Raw genomic sequence first — 27,549 nt, 5'->3', positions numbered from 1 at the left:
GAGTCATGTTACTAAATAGATTTTTGACAATATTCACCCAAAATACGATACGAAGGAATGGAAGTCATTAAAAATCTGAGTAAAGACCAGCGGCTCTGAATAGACCACAAGCTATTTTTATCTATTAGGGGTCGGCCAGGCATATAAATGGGTTTCTGGAGATTAGTGTTCTGTTTAGGGGTGACCAAGTCTCCATGTGCCCCCACAAAGTGCCCCAGAATGAGATGACTTTGGCCACTAGTGTTTCTGCCCCTCATTAATGAACTGTGGAAACAAAAGGCTGAAAGCAGAGGCCTCAGAACCACATAAATACAGCCAAGCGGGACTTATGTTCAAAATGTAAAACTCCCAAACAAATGAGATTGGAAAACTCTCCGGAGCGTCCTCTAAACTTTGCTGCTGTCATCAATCAAGAATATTACCACGCGGGTCCATACAGGACTTGGACAAAGTGCTTCTTTAAGCATTTCTCCGGGAGGCACAAAACTGTATTTATGGTCACCACGGGCAGGTATAAAGGGAGATTGGCAAACATGAAAATCAAGCTCTCTCCTGGGTGCCATCTAGTCAGGCTCAGCTGTGCTAAATCATAGATAGAAAGAACAACAGTCTGGTGCCACAACAGTCCAGTCTGACAAAGCACCGCCTTGGGCCTGCATTTTACATTCTCTTCAAAGCCCGTTATTGCAGTCAGTGTTTTTCCTTCATACCTGTTTTTAGCTCTGTAATAAACTTCATCTGTCTTATTGTGCACATCAATGACACGTTCCAGTTTAAACTCAGTTTATTGCATATTACAAAATGCTAAGATTTAAGGCTGCAGAACGTTTCTGTTTCTGCTTTTAGCTGATGTAGGATTGATTTCTTTTATGAATATATGAATCACCGGGGTCATAACTGCTCTGGACTCTTTCATTAAATTGAACAATGCCTCCTGCTTAAACACAAGGGTTTCAAAGAGCCCTCCGCCAAGAGAATAAACTGTGTCTCTATGTGCTTTGAAAACAGCAACATGTAAAATATAGCTTCATTTATCCCTCGAATGCAGGACATTGATCCTCTGCGGGGAGAGTGGGTGACAACGTATTCTTGGAGCCTTTTAATAATTCAGACGTATGTGGAGGCATAGTAAATATAGCTATAATTGGAGAAGCAAAGTCTTAGAGCGGTAGAAAATTATAAATGTAATGACGCACCTGTGTATTCATATAAATGCCAGCGTACCTTAATGCTTCCCGAAACCCTTCTAATTGGGAGGCTTAGACAGATCACTGCAAGTCGCCCTCGCTTAATAATATTCCTCACACACGCGGGCAGTATTGACTTTTCAAATAAAAAGACATTAATGTAGATAACAGCCATTTTGAATCCTCATTAGTCACCGGTAATCTAGAAACATGGGCGATGTATTAAGAGTGGTGTTCGCAGCTAGTCATTAAAGGAGAAATAAAAGACAAAATAAATCCAATCTCGGAACGCCTGCGATTAATCACGTTGGCCACTGCTGGCTGGCTGCTTAACAGTTTTATTGAGTCATTTATGCTGGTTTCCCTGATAATCCATTTATTCTGAATAATGCCTGTCTTCATGCTCAAAGTGCTGCGGTCAGGTGATACCGCTATAAAAGTCCCTTCCCCCCCCCTCAGACGAACACATATTGAACTAAATCGTGTTGTAAGCGACAGAAGAAAAGCAACAATCACACAATATTCAGGGAAGCTTATAATGAAAGCATTAATTAAGTATATTTTCAATTATTCCTCAAGGGGATCACAGACTGAGATTTATCATGAATAATTTGCTGCAGAGCGTCTAATTAAAACATTTTAGTGTCATTTTCACAGCAGCGGGTAGAGTGTTACTGAAACATAGGAGCAATGTATATAAAAAATAGAAAAGAAAAGGGGAAAAAAGGTGATCTGGCGTCTCTGAAATAGCTTAAAGGGATATGAATGACATCATGTGATGTGGGACAATGGAGCGGTCAGCAATGATTAAGTAGTTCCAGTGAATAACACAGAGAGACGATTGCTGTGGAACGTAATCTCTCTCTCCAAGCTCCTGAAGATTTCTAAGATTTAAACAGGAAGACAAGACCCAGAGTCACCCTGGCCTCACTTGACCCCATAGTATGCATTAGCTTTTGAGTATTTTTACTTAATGTTAGTAGGAAGAGTTAGGGTACTTTGCTTTCCATAGCAGACAGACATTTCGTGTTGTACACAATGACAGTGATGGTTGCAAGTTAGGCTGCTGGCTCATAGTTAGGGCTGTATTAGGTGAACCTGAACCCTCCGTTTGTTATGCAGCTATAGGCTGCTGGAGGTATTCCCATGATGTAATCCCATGATGTAATACTTCTCCACTTCCCTCTTTTCATTTCCTGCTTCCTCTTCTCTTTCTTCATATTTCCCAACCAGCCACAGCAGGCGGCAGTTTCTCCCAGAGCCTGGAGGTCTTTTCCTGTTAATAGGGAGTTCTTCTTTCCCACTGTCGCCAAATAATTGCTCATACATGTTTGTCTGATTGTCAGGGTTTTCCTCTATAATATTCGTTAGACCTTTATCTTACAATATAAAGCACCTTGGGGTGACTGTTGTGAATTCAGCTGATTGGGGTCCAGATTATGTATGCGTACTGTAATCGGAATTTGACCTGCTCTGTTTTTGCTTTATATACTGTATTTCCATGTTTATGTTTTAGTAAATAACTGCAGCATTTTCCCTTTTTCCTTGCAAAATATACAGAAATGAGAGGGTGGCTGTAGACTTTTGCACAGCAGTAATAGAGATATTAAGTGTTGTAATATACAGTAGTATAATTTCTCGGTCTGTGACTTTACCACATTTTACTGAGGTTGTTTTCCTGAAAACACTGCAGCTGTTTCTTAGCAGGCCAAACGTGAGCGTCTGTTTCCCTTCACCATTAGTGGATATGCGCTTGTATATTTAGAAACGAAGATTTTGTGTGTTCTCAGCAGCGTCTCTGGAGACTTTCTCACAAGGTCTTTACTGAAAGCCCGAAGCCTATCAAGTATCTGACACAGCACCAGTCGTAGCACCTGACGACATGGTTCTGCAGGGAGTTACTGCTGTCACAATAAATCAGCAACAGACAGGATACAGTATAATCATGCCAGTGTCCCGTTTCACTCAACCTCTGTTGAACACTTTAGCAAAGTCTATGGTGCATGCTGCACCCCGCATAGGCTGCCATACCCACAATGCTTGATGGTTGACTTGAGAGGAATAATCCATGGGAGATAACACACAAAGGGCTGCTGATGGTTTACGTTGCAAGTCTTTTATTGTACACAATGATGTACTGTGTTGCCAGTAGCTCCCTTAATTCTCAAACCTTCTGTGCTTTGACAGTAGATGGAATAAATGGGATGCCTTTGAGGGAAAATAAGCCTTGAAGGTCTGTTTTATATCTTAACATGTAGCTCATACCTCACGACCAAGGCGTGAGATGTGTGGCAATGTTTGAAAACAAACTGCTCCAGTCTGTAACCGTAAGAAGCCTATACTTCAAAACCAAAGTAAATTGAGATGCCTGAACTATCAGAGCGCGGAGCTGCGCTGAGCTTATATCTGAGCTTAGTTTCCTTCATAAAGATGAATCATAGCGTCTAATTCTCACAAATTACCCAAACATTATGTAGTTCTCTCATTTCTCCCACTGTTTAATCTGTGTCTGGAGTATTCGCTGTCACTTCATGTTGCAAACACTCCTTTCACTCTGGCAGTTCATTGTCTTTTGATGGGCCATAAAAGGCTTGGTTTGATGGATGGTAACTCGGGGCGTCTCTCTTTGTTGTGGGATGTGACGACTGAGTGCATGCGAGATGTGAGGAGAAGATGCGGTGTGAATGGGAGATGTCATTGATGTCTCGCGCTGACGCTGAGGCCCTAAGCACGGCCTTTGATCTCCGTGGATGATTGCAAAGCAAACACAAATAAAAGATTCGGGCGTGTTACGGTTTCCAGTAAGAAAGTTTGACTGTTTTATGAATATTTTCCAAAAGGCGTTCTCTGTGATTGGCAGCACGCATTTAAAAGTAGAAAGACCCAATCGGGCCTCTCTAAGAAGTCTGACAAATTGGAAAAGGTGTTTCTAGGAAGGAAACAGGCTCTGGCTTCAACCTGTATGCAAAATGTGATTTGTCAAGAGGGAAGACGGCCCATGTCATTACCTTTTGATCCAGTCCAATAAATATTGCGTGCTCTATAGGCCCCGGGCTCCCTGCTGACCTCACAACATCTGCTCAGGCACTTACTACTTAATATATTAGCTGTGAGAACAGGGCAGGTGTTTTCAGCCAGAGAACATGAAAACCAGATTGTGCCTCTGGTTCATGCAGTTGAATTAAAATGAGTCACAAGCAGCTTTTCTCATAAAGTAAAAAACACAAATAATGTTCTAACGTGAAGGGCAGGGGGGAGTATTTCATAGCTCTGCTTTAGGGTGGCAAGAAAACAACAATAAAGAAACTACAACTGACTTTAAAGTTAAGATTCCCGGATTAAATGTATAGGAATTTGTCTTAGTATCCATCCGTTTCTCTACTTCAGCTTTCTGCCTTTGTAGTGTTTCTTTGATGTTTACTTAACCATCTGAGCTTGTGCGTCATGGCCTTTACATTAGAGATCAACAAATGGAACGCTTTAGAGGTCTAATGATGCTGGTACTTAAGCACATAAGCAAACATTTAACACCAAATATTTAGAGCTACGAGAGCTACCTCTCATAAATTAAGTATTTACTGGAAGAATTTCCAGAGTGCCGAGTTCGACCCAACAAAACACATCATAAATAAATGCGGTTATGTGAAAGATGTTGGTTGCATTCTTGGTAATGAATTAAAGGGTAAAGCTTTGACCGCTGAGGTAAAAATATGATCATTATATAGACATTTCAGTGTTTTATTATCGAGTAAGAATGGTGTGTTATACTGGTTTGTTTGACTTATTAGCTCTGGGTAGCTCTGGACCTACAAAAGGCCTTCCTCAGAGATGGCGTGAGAAGCTCGGAATAAGGCTGTTTCTCCTCCACATTGAAAGGAAGCAGTTGAGGTTTCTTTGAGGCTTCTGACAGGCTCTTCTAGGTGAGGTGCTCCAGACATGTTCTACCAGGAGGAGACCTGGAGGTGGAGCAGGACTCACTGGAGACAGCATCTTGTTGTCCTCCTGGAAGAGCTGAAAGAAGGAGATTGTTGGGGGGAAAGGTGTGGGTGTGTCTGCTTCGACCGCTGTCCCCTCTTGGTGCCGAAGATGGATGGATGGATGGATGGATGGATGGATGGATGGGTTAATGGATTGTCAGGCCTGTAATACAAAATTAAAGGTTCTGATGATGACACATCAAATGCTCTTGGGGGTTAAGACTCTTAAGACTGTCTACAAAACTATGAGATCCTTGTCTTTTTAAACAGATATAGAATGAGAGATGTTTCATGCTTGAATGTCTGTGGTTTCAATTTGTGGTCTGAATGATATTTTCCAGTCATGCTCGACCAAGCTTAGGTTCCATTTAAATTGCAGTCATTGGCAAAATGCAACCTCAAAACCACCAGCTATCCACTGATGATGACTGGGGTTTTTATGCTTTTAAAATGTATCTCTACATTCATAAACATAGACAAAAAAAGAAAGTCTTAACCCAGAAGACTTCCCAAATTAAAGGTAACCTAAACAACCTAGCCTCGCTAATATCTCAGAACGCTATGAAGCAAGTGGGCGTATGTAGTGAGATAGTTTTGGTTCCATTTGTATCAGATTACCAAAATCATTTTACTATTTAGCTCAAATGAGCTGAATCCTAACATTGGCACTGATCAAGTGAATAAGTGGAAGCTTTTATCTGCTGGTGATTTTTGAAAACACGCTTTGGTTTCATAACCATCAATTATTATTCATTTATTTTTAATTTATTAAATGATCTATTGCATTTTGGTAGCACTTTATAATACGGTCCCTGTATTTTAGCTGAAATTGTGATCTAATTAATTTACCTACAAATCCTTACTGGTAGATTCAGCTTTTTACAGGAAAGAACGAAATAATAATTAAAAAGAAATTATTACTTATTACTTTGAGTAACTTTAGATAGTGTGTAGCTTCACAACACAACACAATTTGCCCATCTAACACTATTAAATAGGAAAACACTGTATCTTCTTTATCATAAAGATGCGCACTACTTAAAATTACTTACAGTATAATTATTTCTTCATTCTGTGAAAACTTGAATGACCCTTTTATTCTAGTGTATCCACTGATAAGCAATTGCAAGTAAATATAATTAAATTTCAATTCAACTCTTAGTTGTGGATCATCCCCACATACCTGATTCCACTGTCAGAAATACTCTGAAGTGAACAAAATGAAAACTTTGACTAAAAATGGAATCCAGTAATGCTCTATGCACTCATCTTTGAATAAAATTTGCTACAAACCACGCCGACCTGCTGTTTTACGAAATAATTTAGCCTTTTTAAAAATAAAAGTATGTTTTCCTGTCCTGTTGTTAAATATTTACATCTTCAGTGGGAACCTTTCTCCTCGGTGGTGAGTGTCTGAGAATGAGACCGAGCGAGTCATTGTTAGTGTTAGTTTTCTTTGGGATTTGTAGACAATAACAAAAATATACAATATCGCCGGCTTTATCCTTTAATTTCTCTTGATGAAAGTACTTCAACTCATCAAACCTGCTAAGAAAACAAAACTGATTTCAATAAAATTGTCAAGTTTGCGGTTACACTACTGCTGCATATCTACGGATTTAAAAAAAAGAAAGAAGACGTTTTTATAGCATCGCAAAATAATCTTCCTTTTTAATGCTCGCACCTATTCATCTACTTCATCCTGAGTTCTCCTCTCACATGTGCCAGATATTTTTCTTTTATTTAAATATCTCATTATTGTCTTTTTACTGCTATTATGCCCAAACAGATTGCGGTCCTGGTGCAATAAAAAAACATTTTTTTCTAGTGAGGATAACTTTTTGAATCTTTGAGCAAGCCTAAGATAGGGATTTATAATTCAAATCCCTCAGACTGACTGTGGAGTCTGCACTTGTGTTCACCTGTGTGGGTGTAACACACACTGAAACCACATTTCAATTCTCCTGTCAGCTGAAAATGAGTAATGTGATGCAGATCACAGCCTCGGGGTAAAGCCATATCTAAAGCTGTACTTGAAGGATATCAAAAACCCAGGGTACCTCAAATTGACCCCTGTCATTTCCTTCAACAATGTATACACTTTTTTTTTTTCTTTTTTAGACTCTTGTGTCTTTTTCTCTCATACAAGCTCAGCTTTATGTTATACACAGCAATCCTTACCCATCTGGTTTTCATTTCCTGCGAGGTTCAAGATGGTAGGAGATTTTAAAAAAGGAGCCTCGTTTGAACCGGCGGCTAATGTAGTCAGGATGGAATCTGTCACTCAGTCTATTGCATGTTGATGACTAAGGGCAGTTTCAGCTGTAAGCAGTCCATGATTTATGGACACCAAGTGAACTCTTGTAAGCAAAAGCCAGCTCCGAGTTCACAGCAGCAACTGGGCCCTTTTTTGGCTGTGGCTCGCCTGCATTTTCTTTCCATTCATGCCAAAGTATTTCGCACGGCAATTAGCTCCGTCCTCATTTGGGTCTGCAGTCCCACAGGGTTAGCAGAGCCATTTATCATCCTCAGGGCTTGGAGCTGTGCAGCTCTGTCTCAGGTAGTTTTTGTAAACAGCCACTGGCCCGGTTCTTTCCATTTCGCCAAATGAAAAGGAGATACAGTAGTTTTGAGGTGCTGCCATCAATTCCTCTGTCAGACGCTTTGCTTTAACTCTACAGGTGTGAAGGCAAAAGGGAAATGTCATGTCACATGGCTCATTTGTCATATGGCAACTGCAGAGTTAGAGTGAATGGAGTGATGACAACATGGCCCCCTCGCTATTTTCAAAGGGTCAACTGCTTTGGATTCAGAGCGAAAACTGGAGTCTTAACATTGAGCTCTGTTGTAAAAAATGCTAATGGGGAGTGTGTGCAGAAGAAAAATGTGCTGAACCTCATCTTTTTTCAGAGAACATTAATGATATTAAGTCTTTTAGGGAGCAAAATTTATGGAGCTTCTTAAAAGCAGGCTTGACATTTAGCACATGTTTACACTAATACAGATGTAGGATATGTAACCTCGTTAGGCACGCATTAAAGAACTGCTCGTGTTAGTGATCTTATGGCTCGAGTTATATTGAAATATAAGTGTTGGCTCCCCTGCAACTATTTATATAGCTTCCAAATGCCTGCGGGGTGTCATTAAAACACATATTTGCGCAGGCAGGGCCGTAAACATGTGCTGGATACATTTCTGTGGTCTTAGCCGAAACATCTCAAGAGGCAGCCAGCAAAAGTAATTGAACTACAGTATGTGCATTTTTCTATTTTCACATCCATCTTTGGAGAGTCATTACTTTGCAAAGAGCCTGCCAAACGATTCCGAATCCATCATGTGCTGAACCGATATATTGCGGTCTCAGTCGCTGCTACGTCTTTATCAATCAGAATTAAGAAATTAGATTAAGCCCTTTGGTTTTCTCTTCTTTAAGTGGAGTCACACTGCAGCGCGGGGCCCAGGGGTTACGGGCGGTATCAGAGGGGACTAATTGTCAAGGTTATGACTCAGTGAATGATTGATGCGGGGCCAGGCTGTTTTTGTCAGCCTGTCAGGTGGCTGGAATGTTTAATGTTCTCATTATTGGTTGCTCTGTTGTGTATATTTCTCTGTCAGCGCCGCTGAGCCATCTGAACTGCCAGAGCACTTCAAAGGCCTGCAGGTCATTCGTCTTCTTCCCGACGTCCTGAATGTTCAGCCTCAGCTGAGTGCTGGTGATTTGTTATGACCCGAGAGCCAGCTGACAGACAGGTCTCCTATAAAAAAAAAAAACATTCACCCATTTCCCTTTTGTCGTGCAGGGAAAGCATCGCTGCTCCTGTAATGGGGGAGACGACTGCCACGGGAGGCTGGCACCTGACAGTTGTGTCATCTCACTAATTTGCAGACAGGGTGACACGAAATATTCTTTCTTACCTCAGTGTGGATTTTAGTTCTGGTGTCACAGACTCTTACAGGTCACCATCTGTTGTGGAACGCCACAGGGAAAGCGGCTGAGGAGAGATCGCTATATTAAGGCACAATTTCATATTCATCGTTAGCTCGGGTCCCCATTATATGTCATGTGACGGCACTGAGCAGAGAGCATCATGGGAGGGATGCTGATGGCTGCAAAGTCAGTCATGCAGGGAAAGTGAGAATTGAGATGCTAAAGACAGGAGGAGGGAAAACGGTATCCAAAATCACAATTCTTTTCCCAGGCCCTTTACAAGATTGATTGTTTTCTGCTGATCTAATTTTGGATCATACGAAAACAACCGATTTGTCTTAAAGAAAAATGATGTGCCACATGGTGCAGATGGAAATTTTGTTGAAAGCCGAAAAAAGATTAAAGAGAAACTCTGCTCCTCAGCCCTAATTACGAGCTGTAGATTACTCTGTCGATTTAACCAGATGGCAGACTCGATTCTGCAGGCCTGCCTGTATATTAATGAACAGCAGTCTGTTATATTTGACTTAGGTAAGTGAAATGTCCATCACCTGTAATGGTCTGCCAGCTGGCATTATGCATTTTGCACCACTTTGGGTCCACGCGGCATTTTTCATTTGCGGCGTTATCGAGCAAACATTTTTGCTCCCTACTTTCTATCATTGTCACTGTTCTTGTAAATATATAGGATAGATTTATTTTTTTCCACCAGGAAGAAAAGTCTCCGTGTTGTGTCCGCTGCTAATTTCCTCTCATAGGTCACGGCAATAATTCTGGCACTAAAACTGTCATGCTGGGCAAGGCGCACAAGTTCAATAGTAACTTGATTAAGTTAGCCTGTCAACATGACTGCAAACAGTGCAATACAGTATGTTAACAAACCTAATAATGTGGAAGGGGGGAGATGGAGTGGAAGGCATGGCTGCACAATTTTTGGCCGGCCACGTGTCTGATACAAGCTGCTGACCTTAAGGAACAGCTTCAGTTTATTGCTAATGCACAACTTAATGCTTTCTTTGTTGTCTTCCTCTGTTTGCTCGCCAAATAAGTTAAAAAATAAATAAACATTAATGCCAAATCTTCCCGATTAATGTGTTTAGGAAAGAAAAAGAAGAAGAAACTGATTGTTTTTGTCTCAGAACGTCACTTTGAAGAGAAGGCCGAAAACCAAAAGAGACAACGAACACATGTTTGCCAGGCCGAGCACCCAGAAACTCCCTCCGTGAATACACCAAGCCTAATTTTAAACCAACAGCAGGGGAACTTTGGCTGCGTTTCCCAACCAAAGAGCACGAACAGCGAGGAAGCACAATGCCAGTGTGTCATACATTTAAACATGGTTAAATTAAAGGCTGTTTACTGTGCGCAGAGGCCATTCATCTTACTCAATGTTAGTCTGGTTCTTGCAAATTTGTCAGTAAGAGCTTCCACATGCCAAGACGAAAGAGGAGGGGAAAAGTTGGGGTTATCAGAGGCGGGTTTTTATAGCGTGTCTCTTCAGTCAGCCTGCAGTTAATTAGCCACCTCCACACAATAAGGCCATAAGTGATTAATCACCCGGACCCCGGCAGAAGTCGACTCACTGTGAGCAAGACGTTTGGAGACAAAAAGTTTGCCGTCTATGACAGACTTCAAAATGGCCCCTGTCAGTGGTGTGTAAATTATAGAGCATGTTGAGTGCTGAAAGACAAGAGCCCACTGTTTAACTCACTGTTGCTCTTTCCTTTGCTTTGTGTGTTGACAGACTCTTCAAGGGAAAATTCCCCTTTTCTCCCTTTCCCATTGGCTGGCTTCTAGCTCAAAAAGGCACGCTTTTTTTTTTTTTGTCTGTGTGTGTGTGAGTGAGTATAGAACACACACATGCCAAGCCTTCCACATTAAGATAATCTCAGCGTACCAACTCGTTTCCTTTATTTTATGATGTCGCTTGAGGGTTAATAATAGAAGACAAGCTCCAAAGGTCAAAGGCTCACAAAGACTGAGCTTTAACTTTGTGCTTCTACCGTTTACTTTGCTTGTCAAAGGCAGGAAATGATGGAGTGATGATAAATATGGGGCTTGTTTGGAGAGGCAAAAGCCTTTCTCCTGCAAAAATAAACCACCATGTTTCTCTGAAAGATGGAAGACACACTTCTCAGCTGGCTGAACACGCAAAAGGTCATTGGTTTTTCCTTTCGTGCCTGTAAACAGAGTCCTGCTTGCTTTTCCAGAGCACCGAGGAAGGTTTATTCAAAGCAGTAAATGTTTATGTAGCGATGGGGAAATCCCTTGATTGGATCATTAATATTGCTGACAAAAGGGTGTTAAATTCATTATGTGATGGCAACACGTGTTTGAGGGCTGGTTGAGTTATGTATCTGCGTGAGCTGATTTGGAAAAAAAGACATTTTCATACATGACTGTGGGCGTTTTGTGAGGGAACGTCAGCTCGGCGTAGCAGCGATGGCGTCCACTGCCTTCAACCAGAACTTGCCACGGAAAGTGCAACACATGGCGCGCAGCTGTGCTGAGGTGGCCATTTTTTCAACGTTTGCATGCGTCTCTCCCAGGGTGTACTGTGCCGGCCTGTTCCTCCTTAGGTGATAGGCTGTGGCTCTTGATTTTGATGTGGTTCAAAGCAGAACAGGTGGGGCCTTCCCCGTGATTCAGCATGGAGTCACTAAGCCAGAGTCTCCTGGCTGCATTTTTCTTTCAGACGTGTGGAAAAGACATCATCTGTCACATGGAAACAGATGGGTAGACTTCATCATGGTGGGATAGAAAGTTATGTGAAAAAAAATAAGTACATCCAATGGAAATTTTCAGCACAACCACAAAATTAGCCGATTCCACCACTGAGTTCATATAATAGCCGGACTGGTACTTATAGTGATTTTCAAACGGTATTCACACAAATACTCACAGTTCAGTGGATGCATCAGGCACATCTTAGGGTTCGCTGTCTTGCCTGAGGATACTTAAAAATACAGACTGATGGAACCAGGGATTGAAACAACAACATGCCAACTGGTTGACGACCCACAGCCTCCTCATTTTGCAACTAGGAGTTTTTTAAATTTTGGACCGAAGATATCTAAATAGAGATAATGTTCATCTTTGAAAAAAGCAGCTACATCTTGGCATCAGAAGTAATCATTTTGCCATTTAACAGAAATAACTACTTGTCTTCCAGTCTTTGGCATCTGTCAGGTACACTTTTTGCTCACTCTTCCTTGCAAAATGGCAAGATTCCTAGTTGCAAAATTTTTTTTTCTTGCATGTAGTTCCTCATGTTCTTTGGGGATTTGTTAAGAATCATTACCCTGCTGAAAAGTCAGTTTTCAGTTCAGCTTCAGGACTGATTGGCCTCACTTGATCTTAAACACTTGTTTTAGTTGAATCAGTGACTGCAAGCCGCCTGCACCCCAAGGCAGTGAAACAACCCCGAATCATAACATGTTTTGCAGGTGGTATGAGGTTCTTCTCCCGAGAGACTGTCTTCGATCTGTGCCAAATGTCTTTGCTGTTACTGCAGCCAGAGTACTCCATCTTTAATGCATTTGTCTGGAGCACACTATTCCAAAAAGCCTGATCTTTGCTTAATTGTTCGCTATCAAATTGTAGTCTTGCTCTAACGTTCCTTGTTCTCCTGGTGCGCCTTCCATGCAGGTCAGATTTGTGCTTTCTGTTTCTGATCGCAGACACCAACAGCTGTGAGAGATACCTGCAAACTCAGCAGATTAGGAAGTTCTTGGAGGCTTTTTGTTTTTTTTTGTTTTTTTGCAAAGAGTCTGTTTTTGGGATGAATTTGTCTTTGGCAATTCAGTGATTTATTGCAAATAATTTGAAGATCCTTTTAAATCCTTTCCCAGACTCAGACTTCTGAAGCAACCTCTTTAGACTTTGGCATGATGACACCACACACTTCAATAGCAAGGAGAACACCACATGTCTGAGGTTTAAATAAGGCAGGTTCTGCCTGTCACTCCCAAAAGACGTTATTACCATTGGCACAGACCTGGAACCCTTGATTCAAATTTTATGGATTTTGAAGGTTTGTTGAATGCAGGAGTGTACTTCTCCATGTGACTGACATGCTTTCAAAAAAATGTTTTTACATATGGAAGATTAGCTATTTGTTTCATACCTTTTATTAATAAGCACTCTTTCAAATAGGATCAAATGTTTGCTTCTTCATTTCTGCTGAAAAAGGAAAATATCGGTTTTGATCGGGCTTACTTAATTTGCAACTGTTATATGTGAAGCCCACTAACACGGTTAATGTAATAAACACTAATATAGCCTGTCAATAATCTGTGTCCAGAGAAAATGTAGGATAAGGGATTCAAAACACTGACAGAAACACTGATGCTGTATGAGACCGCAAAGGTTGGAGATCGTGCTACAACACTCATAATGCAGATGGCTTAAAAGGAATCGCTACTTTAGATATTAGCTTGTTTCTTCCTCTTAAAACAGAAAGAAAACATTGTGGAATCTACAGTATTGTTAGTGAATTAGCACTGCGGACCATTCACACACCTCCAGGGTTTTGCTGTTTGGGTTGACAACATATTAATGTATGTTTTTTTTTGTTTTTGTTTTTTTTGTCCTTTAATTTGAATTCAAAACTAAAGACGGCAAATTAGAGTATCATTTCTGATAGCAACAAAATGCTGTTCACTTCATTGGGTTCAGGATTATTTGAAAGTCCATCCATTTGTACAGTTCAGGGTGGCAGGTAGAGGGCTGGATCCTGTTCCAGCTATCACTGGATGAAAGGTGTGGTGCACCCTTGACAGGTTGCAAGCATAGAGAGACAACCATTCACACCTACAGCCGATTTAGAATCATCAGTTAAAGTGATAAACATGTCTGTGGGAGGAAGCACGAATATCAGGAGGGACAACAACAGGCACACTTCCCAGCTGGCCAGTGGATTCAAACCTAGGGCCTTCATACTGTGAGGGGAGAGGGCTAACCACTACACCACTAAGCCACCTTTTTTTTTTTCTTTTTTTTTTAAGGAAAAACAACTTAACAACGCAAAACAAATAAGCGCGTCTACATTTAATCTAGTCACACGCACAGACTTTTAGGCCCATCCTTAAATTTAAACTAGCTCATTAACCACTGCTAATAAAATTGAACTGAAACTGAATCATTTATTAGCGGGTTTATCTGCTTGTGAAGATGTGTGAATTTCTTCAGCAGAGTCAAACATCAATCAGCCTTCGAGCAATAAGTTCAGAGATCGTGACCCAATTTGTTCACATCATATTAATGCGCTGTTTGTAAATGAAAAAAGATGCATCACATATGATCTATGCCGACTCCGTGGCTGACTGGTCGCAGTGCTGAAATATAGGTTAGCAGCTTTATTACCATCTATCACTGAGCTATGTTTAGGCCTCATCTACATGAAGGATGGCTGGATTTGATGAATATGACGTCTGACCATTAATGACGGTGATTTTATTGCTGGAGAACAGCCTGATTTACTGAGGATGGATAATGACACTGCTGGCTTGATTTAGTTGATTTGTTTTAAGGGGGCTGATTAAATAGTTAGGCCTCACTTTATTTCATGCTCTCTGCTTCATGGCTTCATTACAGCAATCACAAAAGCTGTGGAAACGTCCCACATCTGGTGTCATCGTAAATCTTTGTTTAGCGAGCGCCTCGCTGGTATCAGCAGCTCATTTGTCTTCGTTAATGAAACAATAATCCATGACTGCATGATTGAGAAGATTCAGCATGTTTTGATGAGCCCAAAAGATTTTGTATCTGAGCACACATTTGCGCGCACACACACACACACACACACACACACACACACACACACACACACACACACACACACACACCTACTGTAGCTGCAGCACCAAGTGGTGTTTTTTTCTTGTTCTTTTTTTTCTTGCTTCTTATTACTAAAACTTAATAAAATAAAAACAGCAGATGCTCATAGAAGCCTCTGTAACTTCAAAGGTTTTGCAGTTATTGCTTCTCTATCCTTGGGCCCTTTTAAAAACCCCATTATGAGCCTCATGGTGAGACCAGAAGCAAAAACACAGTTGTGAATAAAAGGGAGTATCTTCAAAATTCTGCCATAAATGTCAGTCAGATATTAAACATCTTCCCCAACTTTAGGAATAAAATAAAGTTGGGGAAGTTAAATAATTAATTGTATATATATAGTCAAACTAACACAGCAAAAACAAAACAAGATGTTACTGGAGGGAGAAAATCCTCTTATTGTAAATTAAAACTGTTGACCTGATTTGACCCTGTCCTATACTTAAAAAATAAAAAGGGAGCCTTAAAATAAAATAAATAAATAATAATAATAATAAAAACCTCACCAAACAGCTGTCTTATACTCTTCAGGTAAATCAAACGCCCTCATGAAACGTTTATCTCCCCCCCAAAAAATAAATAAATAAAATAAAATAAATCGATGCCAGTTCTGTAAGAAACTGCTCTGATTGATTTTCCACGTCCATCACTCCGTCACGCACTCAGCTCTGGCAGCCCCCTAATCCCTCTGAGTAAGGCACATTTTAAAATAACTTTTTGCTTTACAAAACCCCACCAGTCGACAATAAATCAAATAAGCAATAAACTCCACGTTACTCAAAAGAAAGAAAGAAAAAGGGTCCTAACTTTATTTAACTTGCAAAGACGCTTTTCTCCTGTGTAAAAATAATGCACATTGAGTCTTTTGAAATTTTATATTATAATTATTTTTTATTTTAGTCACGCTTGAAGCTATCGCAAATAAATACACTGATCCCCACCTGGATCCAATCCCTGCATTAAGTACAATATAAAACTCATTGGGCCTAAATCTCCTTTATAAATGTGTAATTCTCTGTCACTACTGATATCCTAAGGCCGATGCTGTCGTCAGTCTTTGTCCATACAAGGCGTACGGGGAGTAATATGGTCCGGTAGCCGCGGGCACGGGCACCGGGGCCCCGGGAGTGGGCAGGGGGCTCTTTGAATACGGGTGGTAGCGACTGCTGAGTCCGAGGGGGTGGTGAGGGCCCCTGAGGGCCAGCGTGCTCGGGCTGCTCGGGCCTCCGTTTGGAGGCATGTGCATGTGACAAGCCATAGCAGCAGCAGCAGCAGCGTTAGCAAGAGAAGACGACCCCGGGTACCCAGATATCAACTTCTCCGTGCCGGCAAAGGCTGTGTGAGTCCGCAAGTGGCTGAGGAGCTCCTCGGAGGATGAAAAGCGCTTATCGCAAGGTCCGTTCGCCGACACCCAGTTGCACACGTGCGGCAGGGGGTCGTTGGGCAGCATAAACCCGTAAGGATATAAGGGATGTCCGCTGAAAGAAGGGGTCGTGGAATGCACGCCGTGTAACGGGTGCGTCGGGTACATGAGCGGGTATCCAGACTTGAGCGCCGAGGCAGCTGCCGCAGCTGCCGCAGAGTCATGTGCGCAGTTAGCGCTGGCTGCGCCGGACAAATGGCTCGTGCAGTGGTAACTCAGGCAGTAGGGGTCTCGACACAGACTAGCAGACATTAGAGACGGTGGGGATGCTCCAGCCAAGGGGCTCGTTCCCGCTTTGCTGCATCCCAGCGAGCTGGCAGCAGCAAACTGTGCGCTTAAAAGCTGGCTGCTGGATTTGGTGGGGTCAAGGGTCATTCCAGGAGGGAGAAACGGCTGCGGATAACCCGCATATGCACCGGCTAAACTTCCAGGATAGGAAATACCAGCAGGCGGTAAAGGAAAAACTGTATGACCGGGCTTATAGGGGGAGACAGGGGCCACCAGCCCGGAGCCGAGGACGGATGATGATGACGAAGTTACAGATATGGAGTCTGATGTAACAGCCTTGGATCCAGATGTGTTTTCTTGTTGCTGGTTGCCGTCAGAGGTAATCCCACTTATCCCGTGGCTGCCGTTGCTCTCCGTCGTAGTGCTTTTATTGCTATCAGACTCCTTCTTTTCCTCCTTGTCCCCCGCTTTGCCTTCAGATGGCAGAGGAGAAACGGAGGTGCAGGAGCCGGGGCTGCCTGTCCTGGGGGTGAACGGCTGGCAGGTGGCGCTAGGCACTCGGAAACTGGTTTTATCTCCACTGAGGCTGCTGCTCGAGTCCTTCTTGTCTGATGATTTTGAGTAAGGTTTGAAGCTCGATTTGTCGTCGGCTCCGATGTCGCTCATCTTCAGCGGGCCGGATTTGGCCTCCTTGTCGCTAGATCCATTGGAAGTTACAGAGGACAGCTTGGAGGAGGACGGCGGATCCGGTTTGCCGATCTGAGAGCACGTTTGGGCCAGAAGGGCCAGCGGACTCTTCTTGGCATCCAGCTGAGAATTCGAAACAAACACAACGTTAAAAAAATTCACGAAAACACTCACACGTACATGTAATATTTTGGGATAAATAGTCACATATGACCGTTTCGCGCATTTTACGCACTGCGCATAAAGTTATCTCGGGATGAAACTCAAAACAACTCAGCATAATAGGTATGTAAAGGAGGAAGGCGCACACACGTAGCTGATCTACATTAGGTGGAAGATAAGATTGTACAACACGACGGAATGACATTCAAAATATTGGCATCAGTTTGCATAAAAGGGTCGTTAAAGTCTGAAGTGAGTAGAACATCGAGAGTACAGTTTATTCTACTGTATTTCAACACATAGCCTAAATAAAAATCTTGACCACAGTTTGTCCACTCGTGTCGGGGTGGGAGCTCTGGTGTCCTGCAGTTTCGGAGTGAACACGCAGTAGTTTGAGAATAAGCGAATAAAAATAACGTGTTTTATTTTAACCGCTGTAGCGCTTACCTCGATGGGACTGACAGGAGTGGACGGTAACGGCTGTAGGTACTCCGGGTGTAAAATGTGTCCTGCCCGTGCCGTAAGCATTTTCAAAACCTTTATGGGAAGACGACTGGCTTGTCGAGTGGGGTCTGCGGGAGAGACGGAGTTGTGGACGGATAGTTGGCTTATCTTCACTGCTCCCTTCTCCCCCGAGGAGCCGCTCTCCCACGCTAGATTTGTGCTATTTCTCAGGACAGAGACCGTGGGCGATGTGATCATGACCCAATTCTCCTATAAATGGTTGAAAAATGCCATGGGTAGGGTTAAGAAAGCCAGCACTCAAAACGTCTGACGGTTGGAGCCGCTGCCAGAAATAAAAGAAAATCACTGTTAAATCCTCGGAAGAGACGCGGAGTGTGTGAGCAGAATCCGTGCGCTTCTCAGCCTCGTTGCTTCATCTCCGGCGTCGCTCTAACACTGTGGCTGTGGGTCCGAGAGCGGGCACGGTTTACGTGGGTTGCGGGCAGGAGGGATCACTCCGCCTCCTCACTAGCAGCATCTGAATCAGTCCGCGGATTGCTGCCCGTGCAGCCCCCCAATCAAAAAGAGATGCCGATGTGATCAGAGGGTCGAGGTAATGTGACGTTTCCTGCTCACACGGGTGTCTGTTTCATATTTCACCCACTCCGAGCGCTTTTAATTTCCAGACTTTACACTCGCCTTTTGCGTAATTGGCACTTTGACGCATGCGCTGCACCTGCAATCTGTGTGGTTTTTTTGTTTTTTTTTGGGGGGGGGGATAAAGATGACAAAGATTATGAAAAGATTTGTTTTGAAACGTTTGTAGAGCCGACATTTATTTCCCCTAAAAGAAGAGAGTAGGAGTGGACAAACTATCACCTGCGGCTAAAATCTTCTTTAAAATCTGCATCTTCTTTGCATAACTAGACTGCAGTTAATAAAGGAGACGGTGTTTGGACCCAGTTACTCAAAACAATAAAAAGTAATCAAGCGAGGGACTTGTAAGGTCACATCCCCTGCCTACAGTGTGCGACATCTATCGCCACGTTTCACATGTTCGGCAACTTTCTCCCTCAATCACAGCCTGTCATCTGTCAGTTCCCTGTCCTGCCAGTCAACTGTCTGCAGATTTATTTTATTTATTTATTTATTTTTTGCCTCTTCTCAGCCATGCTCAGGTCAAAAGCTGTAAAGTGAATCCACGAGAAGGGCAGATAATACCTGTTGTATTACCTCCCCTAACCGCTCCATCACCGCACAGGACCGCTTTACACCGCCTGGTCTGGTCAAACTCAAAACAGCAATTTGTTTAATTGGAGATAAGCGCCAAGGTATTTTTATATGGCGCTGTAATTCTGCTACAGACACTGATTTAATAGCATGTAATTTTTCCAAGTGATTATCATTATTATATTTTTTTTCTGGAAGTAGGAAATTAAAAAATATACCTCCACATTTCCTCCGCACTCATGCCAAAAATCCTTCTTTTTGTTCCAAGAGCGCTTAAAAAACTCTCTTGTGGCTGCCATTAATCATTAAAGCGTCCACATTTCTTCCCATCGAAATAGACCCACTTATCTTATTACTCAATAGCCTATAAATGTCTTGCTGATCAGGCGAAAGTTAAACATATGCAAGTGTTTTTTTGATTGATAAAAGGGGTGCTGTTTTCGGCAACGGCTGTCAGGCTCTGACACAGCGCTTTGAGTTATTAGGGCAGAGAAGGGCGACCATAAATTTCGACCGTCAGGCAAAAGCTCCTTTATTGTGGACGTGATGGATGGCTCGCAGCGGCAGACACCAAATTCTCGGCTTTATCCTTAAATGGCTTCACATTTTTTTTTCCCGTCGCCGCAATTCATTACTTTGAAACAGAAAGCTTGAAATCTCCCGCTAGTATTTCACACAAGGACACATTTATGAATCACCCGGAATCCATGCAAATACAAACGTTTACAAGTAGGGCTGGGTACCTCTAGTTGGTGATTACACCGAAAGAAAGCACATCTCTGGGCTTTACTATTAAATATTAAGGGTTTGTTTATTTTTTTTAAAGGATTAATTCACGTTTTCTTCTACAAAAGTTCCCTCCAGCTCACATTTAATAATGAATTCAGCAAAAATGTCTGAACTTTAAGTTCTGCAAATAAAAAAAAAAAGAAATCAGGTTTAATTCACCCCGTTCTTTTTGCATCCATTTCTTCATTAAAGCATCTTCTCTGGCCTTTATTAAAAATATCCAAAAACATAGCCCTAATTTATCATCTGAAATTAGATACTTAATTCATGTGTTTTAGAAACACACATTCAGTAATGATCCTTTTCTATTTTTCTGAGTTCTGTTCTGTTAACCATTAGGACCATGCTTATCTTTTGCCTTAATGGGCAAAGAAAATACAAAGAAATGCATCTTTCACATCGCTTTGACAATTTTTATTCGCTCCTACATTTTGCCCATCAAAATATTTTTTATTGAGGATTCATGTGGAAGTAAAATAAGCGAGATCAGAGGTGAAGACTTTACTCTGTCCTCTTTGTGGCACTTTTTGTGTTTTTAGTTTAGCTTTTACTCTTCATTTTATTTTCAGGTGGTGGTTTTTCTGTGCTGAAGCACTGGAGACAACTTGACAATTTATCTCTGGTGATTATTAAAAATGGAAAACAATGGCAATTAGGGTCACCCTGTCAGGAGCTTCTATCATGACTGTATTGTATAATGTATAATTATATAATGGGTATTGCATAATTCAGTTTTGCGGGCTGATGGATTGTCTGCACAACAGGGCTGATTAGACAAAAGCATGCTTGTAATATATTTCAGCTGGTTTTATATAATTTTTTGTCTTTTTATAAAAAAATGGAATGACAACCAACATCGTGAGCAAGTATAAAAAGTGGTGTTTTTTTAAAGCAGCTTTCTTTCCACCCTTTCAGACACTTCAGAGGTCACAAGTGAAAGAATCGCCCGAAAAGCGCGAAGGTAAGTGCGTGCTCCACTTTTGATATTATGCTCCGTTTATGCTTGCACGTGTACATTGAGCTAATCACGAGGGACAAGTAACTGAATCTGTTGGAAAAAATGACAAAAACTCAGGCGCCCTGACATATAGCTTTCAAAAAGAGGATATGGTCGATAAATGCGGCATTATAATGTCGAGCAAATGGAATAAGAAATTCCCTCGACATGACATGAAAATTCACCTTGTGGCAGGCGACGCAGGGCACGCCGCGTCAGCAGCCAGACAGGCCGACTGGATCTGACAGGTAAAAAGGGGAGATGATGGTTAGAAGGTGCTATTGTTTCATGCCGCTTTCTTGACCTGTCAGGTCTCGGCGCAGAGGCTTGGATCGAGGACCTCCTTGTCACATGAAAACAGCCTTAAAAGGGCCGTTATCCAGACTATGGTGATTGCTCCTGTTTAATTGATTTGCTTTGCAGTGAGGCCTGTCACATTAATAATGGTTAAGTACAGCCCCAGTGTGTCACCCAGAGTGGTGCGTCTATCGGGAAATTAACAGCCTTAACTAACTGCTGTCTGTGAAGCAAGCGCTGTAAGATCATACGAGATGGAGCAGTTTTATACTCGGGGTGAAGCTATGGTACTTGGTACATAAGTGCTCTCTGTTGATATGCAGCAGCTCCACATTTTCCTTCTTTGTCTTTGGTCTTCTTATACATTTTTCAACCTGCCATAGTGACCTCTTCATTTAAGTAGCTCTCTCCCACTTTCTATACATATATATTTCTATACATATGGGCATATTATATCCCCGACTCCTTATGAGCTACCATCTAGAGTGAAACAGAGAGCCACACTGACAAGTAAATGGTACTGAGTGAATAAAACTCAGATTATGCTCTCCACCTCTTCACAGGAGCCTTTGACAGGTTGCACTAGACATTAAGTCTCTCTGATATTTCCATGACTGACTGACAGTTTGAAATTGCTCCCATCACCTTGATAGCATGGTAATGCACCTTGCATGTGGACTGTCTTTAAAGTGCAGGAAATTAGACTCCAAGTTGAGAGTCCCCTTTCAAGCAAATATGACAAGAAAATAGACTGCTTTTCTTCTACGCCCAGAGAGAGAAAAAAGGGACCCACAGAAGCTGGCACAGAATAAGAGGTTATAGGCGAATGTGTCAGGAAGTATTACGGATATTATGTGTTTAAGACAGGACATTTCAGATACTTAGAAGTCATACTCATTCCCCTTCACTACACCCAAGATATTTTCCTCGCCCCCACCCACCCACACACACGCACCCAATCTGAGTGTCAAATACTGCAGCGTTGACTTCATTTGCAAGCTCTCAACTCGGAGCTGACACAAAGAACGTATGCCGTCTCGCCGGAAGTCAGACGACAGGAGCGCAGCATGACTGAGAGAGTTAGAAAAGTTGAGGTGCAGCCAAGATCGTGGCAGTGAAGGGTCTTTTTCACTTTGTCTTCTCAATTAGTTAAAGCTGGTCAGGAGTAGAAAGTAAAGCCCGTGGAGATTATATGCTGTCGTCCACTTGCCATCGGGAAGGTGAGGATCCTGGCAGCTTGTAGTCATGCTGTAAAGAAGAGTTAACTTCACCTAAACTTCACGTTAGCGTCGGGAACCAGTCGCTCAATTCAATCTGACAGCTGCCATATTATTGGTACAGAACTTTGTGGAAACTTCAAGAAGCGCCTGTGAGATCCACTGTACTGTACTTTATTAGCTTTAAGAAAACAAGGAAAGCACTCGTGAGATTATGGCACGCAACTTGGTCGGGCTTATTTATTTTGCCGAATTTCTTGTTTGTCGGATCACCATTTCCAAAAATCAAGATATTAATGCATTTGCAAGGATATAAAACAAACAAACAAACCAAGAAAAGAGCTTAATGAATTGTTTATCATAACTTAAGAATTCCTGTTGTGTTTTGACACAATTAATTGATCATTTGCAGTAATACTTCTGGACACTGTTCATAATGTTTGCAGTGCAATCAATGGAAAATGTCCACATGGACATACACCGACATTTTGCTCGTGTAGATTTAATTTATGGCGCCTAAGTCGTGGTGAAAACATACAGGTAGCGTGTTATGATGCTGGAGGCACTGTGCAGGTTGGGATGAATGTCTGTGATGGGCAGATTATTCAGACTAAAGTAGGCCTTAAGAATGATCTTGTCACATTTCACAGGCAGGATTAGGGCTGCACAGGAGGAGCGCTTCAGTCGGGAATTAGCGTCATGTGGTCGGCTGGAGACAAGCATGCAAGGTATTCGCCGAGACAGGCTTGGACACTTACTGCTCCATTTGTCTACTTAGCGATCAAATACCAAGGTTGATGGTTATTTCCTTGTCATTTATGGTTTATGTGATATGTGTTCATTTATATGTATTTTCATTTTTATTTATTTCTAGAGATCACGACACCTTTGTAAGCAGCCGAAACCTGGTTCAGTATCCTCGCTGATACCTATATTACACGCATTTAAACATATGAATTTACAGAATCTCGGATACAACAAATGCCATCTTGATGTGCAGCCCATAGCGGCACCTACTATATTTATGTCTTTGCATTTTAAATGGAAGTGAGAGTGAGTGTCTTCAGGCGATCAGAATGAGCTATTACCACGATGATTGAAAAGTGAGGGAGCAAGCAAGCCTGACAAATGAAATCAAACTTCATAAGACCTGCCAGTTGTGTCAGTTGTTATCCATATCTCAAGCGCACTATGGTACTGCAACGCAGCGCACTGCCTTCTCATCTGTCGGCTCAAATTCATCACATTCTCGACTGTTTCTTTTAAGTCACAAGTGTCAGTGTGAAGAGGAGTCTTAATTGACAACTGAGTGGCACAGACGCGGACCGCAGCCTTTATTTTGGTGCCAAGAAGGGTTGTGTTGTTTTGATGAGCTATTATTGGCAGAAGCCAGTAGCAGATAGCAGTCGGCCTGGAAATGGGAAGTGACATCAGACAGAGAGGAGCTTGTCATTGTCTTCAGGCAAGTTCAATCTTGCTGGAAGTTGGGAACAGCCTGTTGAAATGTCACTCAGAACACTTTCTTATCTTTTGAGAGAGGAAATTTGGGTTGATCTGGTGAAATTATTTAGACATCTGGCATCGGGTTTTGGAATAGCTAAATAAGGTTGGCGTGGTTTCAAAAAGATGCTTTCTGGTAAATTAGATTTGTTATGTTGAACATCGAAAGCTATCATGAGCCACCAGCCTTCATTTGAAGCTTATTTAAAATCATCAGTCTAAAATTTTGGCATTTTTTTTCTCCACATTGTATCTATTCTTGAAATTTTTCTGGAAGGCGACTATTCAGAGCCGTTTTTACCACTTATGTACAACATTACACTTTCTCAAATGCAACATAAACTGGAAACGGTTGCATCGAGAGTTCGAGTCTAGTTTGAGCGTACTGGATTCACAGACAAATGTCTGCTCTATTTCTATATGAACTCAATTAAACTACACTGACTTTGTACAGTTGTGGTTAGAGGTTTACATACATCCATCATGGGCATGTCAAGCTAGATTTTGGGTTTGAACAATTTCTTTGAACTGCTCTTTTTTCAGGTGGAATCATTGTACAGCACATATCTTTAATGACTTTAGAGTTTCTACAGTGGCTTTTATCTTGACAAGGCCGAGGCCTATTAACTTCTCATTAGTTAACTTGATTGACTACAGCTTTGCTGGGTAAAAAAAGATTTGTTTGACAGAAATCATTGGATTGACCAATACTGAGAACAAGTCCAAGGAACTCAGTAAAGATCTAAGAAGGAGACTTGTAGATTTACACGAGTCGGGAAGGTCTCTTCTAAACAACTGCAGATTCAAAGATCATTTCAAACAATTGTTAATCATCATAAGTCTAAGTTATGCAGATATGTTGCCACTTTTTCAGTGTCTGAAAGAAGACCCAGATTGTCACCCTCGGATGACAGAAGGATGTTCAGGAACAACCCATGAACCACCAAGACTCTAGCCTGCCATTAACTGTCCATGAGAAAGACGTCCCTCCTCCAAAAACTACACCTTCAAACTTTAGTGACACTAACAGCTGCCCACAGGAACAAACCAAAGACCTTCTGGAGAAACCTTTTATGGTCAGATAAGACAAAAACTGAGCTATTTGGCCTCAAGGACATAAGATATCTTTAAAGGAGTAAAAGCGAGACTTCCATACCTAAGAACAGTGTAACAACTGTCAAAACCTGAAACTTGGACACAATTATTTGTTCCAGCATGACATTAACACCCAGTACACATCAAAACTGGTATTGTAATGGATAAAGCAGTCTAACTTTAAACTTCTGGAATAGCCTTCCCAAAAATAGGGAAAGCAGATATAGTTAAAGTAAATGTAAAACAAAACACAAACCTTAAGTCTTACACAACCATCCCCAAAGTTTCGATTACTTCTGCCGAGGTTTTGGAGTTACAGTCCGTGACGTCCTGTAGAAATGCGTTAGTCATAGTTTAAACAGTGGGAAAGTTAAATGGGACGTTTTATCAGTAGAAAGCAGTTTCAAAGAATTCTTTTCATGGTGATATCTCTGTCTGACACCGAATAACAAAAGCAAGCTTTAGAAAGATAAAGACTGAAGATCACTAGAACGAGATGTTGCTGTTATATAGTGTCATTTTTAGTCATGGCTGTATGGGGATGATAATGCCAGTTTGTTTGTGGTCTGTAGATCTAGTCCCAGACTGAAATATTTCAACATTATTGGATAGATTACCATGAATCTGGTAAAGCTGTTCATATTTCCTAGAGGAGTACTACTACTGCTGCTATTAACAGTAGACACGAAGTTCCACTCCCACCCATCATACAAGACTAAAGGAGAGCACTAAAGGTAAGCATGTTGTTGTTTACAATTTGAGTATGACATCGCGCTCATTATAAAAACTAATATAAACTGTTGTTCTTGGTTCCATAACCAGCACTCTGAGCACATATGGCATTTATAACCAACTCACAGTAAATCAATGAGGCATCTGTAGCATAGAGGCTCAATAGAAGCACTTCATAATCACAATGTTCTCCTCTAACATTCACTCAGCTGGAGTACAGTGTAAATAAATAGCTCTCAGCGCAGTGCATCTTGCTGTACATTGATCATGAGCACGAGACCCCAGGCAACAATGCACAAAAGAAAAATGGCTTCCTTATTTTCACTCATCCGAGGCTCTGTGCAGCCCTTAATAGACAGAATCAGAATGTCTGCTGTGGTGTTGCAGGCTTTATGAGACCATTACCGCTTTTTATTGTGTATCCCAGGACTAATGGCTTTCTATAGTTCCTCTGATTTACGGCCTGTCAGCTTTGTGGCTGTCCATTAGAATGAGAGGTTGACATCAAGCCAGTGGTTGAAGTGCCCAGTGTTTAAAAATAAGGAAGTCGCGTCTCACACATTGACGCCAGGCTCCTAAAACCTCCATTCCAAAACACATTCATGGCTGCTTGTTTCCCTGCCTGTTCTGGGCCTTTCATATGCTTCCCTTCTGCTTTATAGATGCTTTTATTAAGCTATTACATAGCATGAATGACACATGTTGTTAGTAGGTAGGAAAATAACATTATGTCAAATCTGTTAAAATGCATTAATATTTAATGAGTGAAGTCAGCTGTGTTAAACTGAGTTTTTATGGATGCTCTATCATAATGCATAAACTTCCCTAGCACTTAAACACATCATTAAATGTTAGCTTGCCATTAGGATTTTATGTTCAGCTTTGGTTTTGTAATGTGTTTAGGTATCCTTTTAGTAAAGTACTGCACAACTCGCTTGCAGTTTCATTGATTGCTGGTGCTGAGGTAAGCGTTATCTGTGACAATGCTAGAACTTAAACTTCTGTGAGTGTTTGGGTTTATTTCAAACTGTGTTCTTGTAGTTTTCTCTAAAATATCAACCAGCAATAATAACAAAGCTTTACTACCTTACTGCTTCGAAGTTTAGGATAATTTCTAGATGACTTACGAAATTGCACTTGTTTGTTAAAATGATCAGAAATGATGAATTAGGTTTATATATAACAGTAAATATTTTTAGTGGAATCTATGTAGGTGTACAGGTATTAATTTTTACATTTCACATCGTGCCACCTATTGCAAATTTAGCATGTTAAAATGCTACAAGGTTATTACAAAAGAACAAAACGAGAACTTTTTTCAACTGGCTAAAAACATGAAAACAATTTCATGCAAAGGCGTGTACTACTCCCTTCATGAAACAACTCAAAGTGGCTCTGATTAGAATATAAAGACAAGAGGAAGACCCCGGTGGATAACTAACAAGCGCTTAAGAAAGGGATCCTCACTGATTCTCAGCTGGCAGGTTCATTAAAAATAGGCACAAAACACGAGCTAACAGCAACAGTGAAGAGGTGACACCTGGGTGCGGGTCTTCTTGATGGAAGTTCAACAATTTCAACTGTAGAGAGAGAAAGATAAGAAAAAACTAGTACAGGTTAGGGATGCCACTGTGCCAGAAATTTAGAAACAAGTATCCGTACCAGTAGAATCACACGATTTTAAATATCCAGTTTTACACGACAACAAAGGAACCCAAAGAGATTCTCCTATGTCCTTAAATATCAACATTGTATTTTGTTGAAAGACACAGACAGAAATGTTAGCATGGTTCACGAGTAGCCTGCTAATGAGGTGCAGGC

At 41.5% G+C, this 27,549-nt stretch overlaps 1 protein-coding gene and 1 long non-coding RNA gene across 2 annotated transcripts in view; one reads left to right on the top strand and one right to left on the bottom strand.

Moving 5' to 3' along the window:
* Positions 1-23,100, top strand: part of LOC146381491 (uncharacterized) — a 32,408-nt gene extending 9,308 nt beyond the window's left edge. The window contains exon 3 of the long non-coding RNA XR_014801233.1: positions 20,806-23,100. This is a non-coding gene — a long non-coding RNA (uncharacterized LOC146381491). The remainder of the gene's footprint in view (positions 1-20,805) is intronic.
* Positions 15,799-18,557, bottom strand: LOC146381492 (zinc finger protein 503-like). Its single transcript, XM_084937560.1, has 2 exons — positions 17,875-18,557; positions 15,799-17,388 (listed from the first exon to the last, which is right to left on the bottom strand). The coding sequence occupies exons 1-2, from the start codon at positions 18,127-18,129 to the stop codon at positions 15,949-15,951; spliced, it is 1,695 nt and encodes a 564-aa protein (XP_084793686.1). The 5' UTR covers positions 18,130-18,557; the 3' UTR covers positions 15,799-15,948.
* Positions 23,101-27,549: the final 4,449 nt, after the last annotated feature.

The sequence above is a fragment of the Perissodus microlepis genome, chromosome 8 (genome assembly GCF_051167445.1).
Source record: "Perissodus microlepis isolate ML-2025 ecotype Zambia chromosome 8, ASM5116744v1, whole genome shotgun sequence".
Lineage (NCBI taxonomy): Eukaryota > Metazoa > Chordata > Actinopteri > Cichliformes > Cichlidae > Perissodus > Perissodus microlepis.
This window is presented reverse-complemented; position numbering and strand designations above follow the sequence as displayed.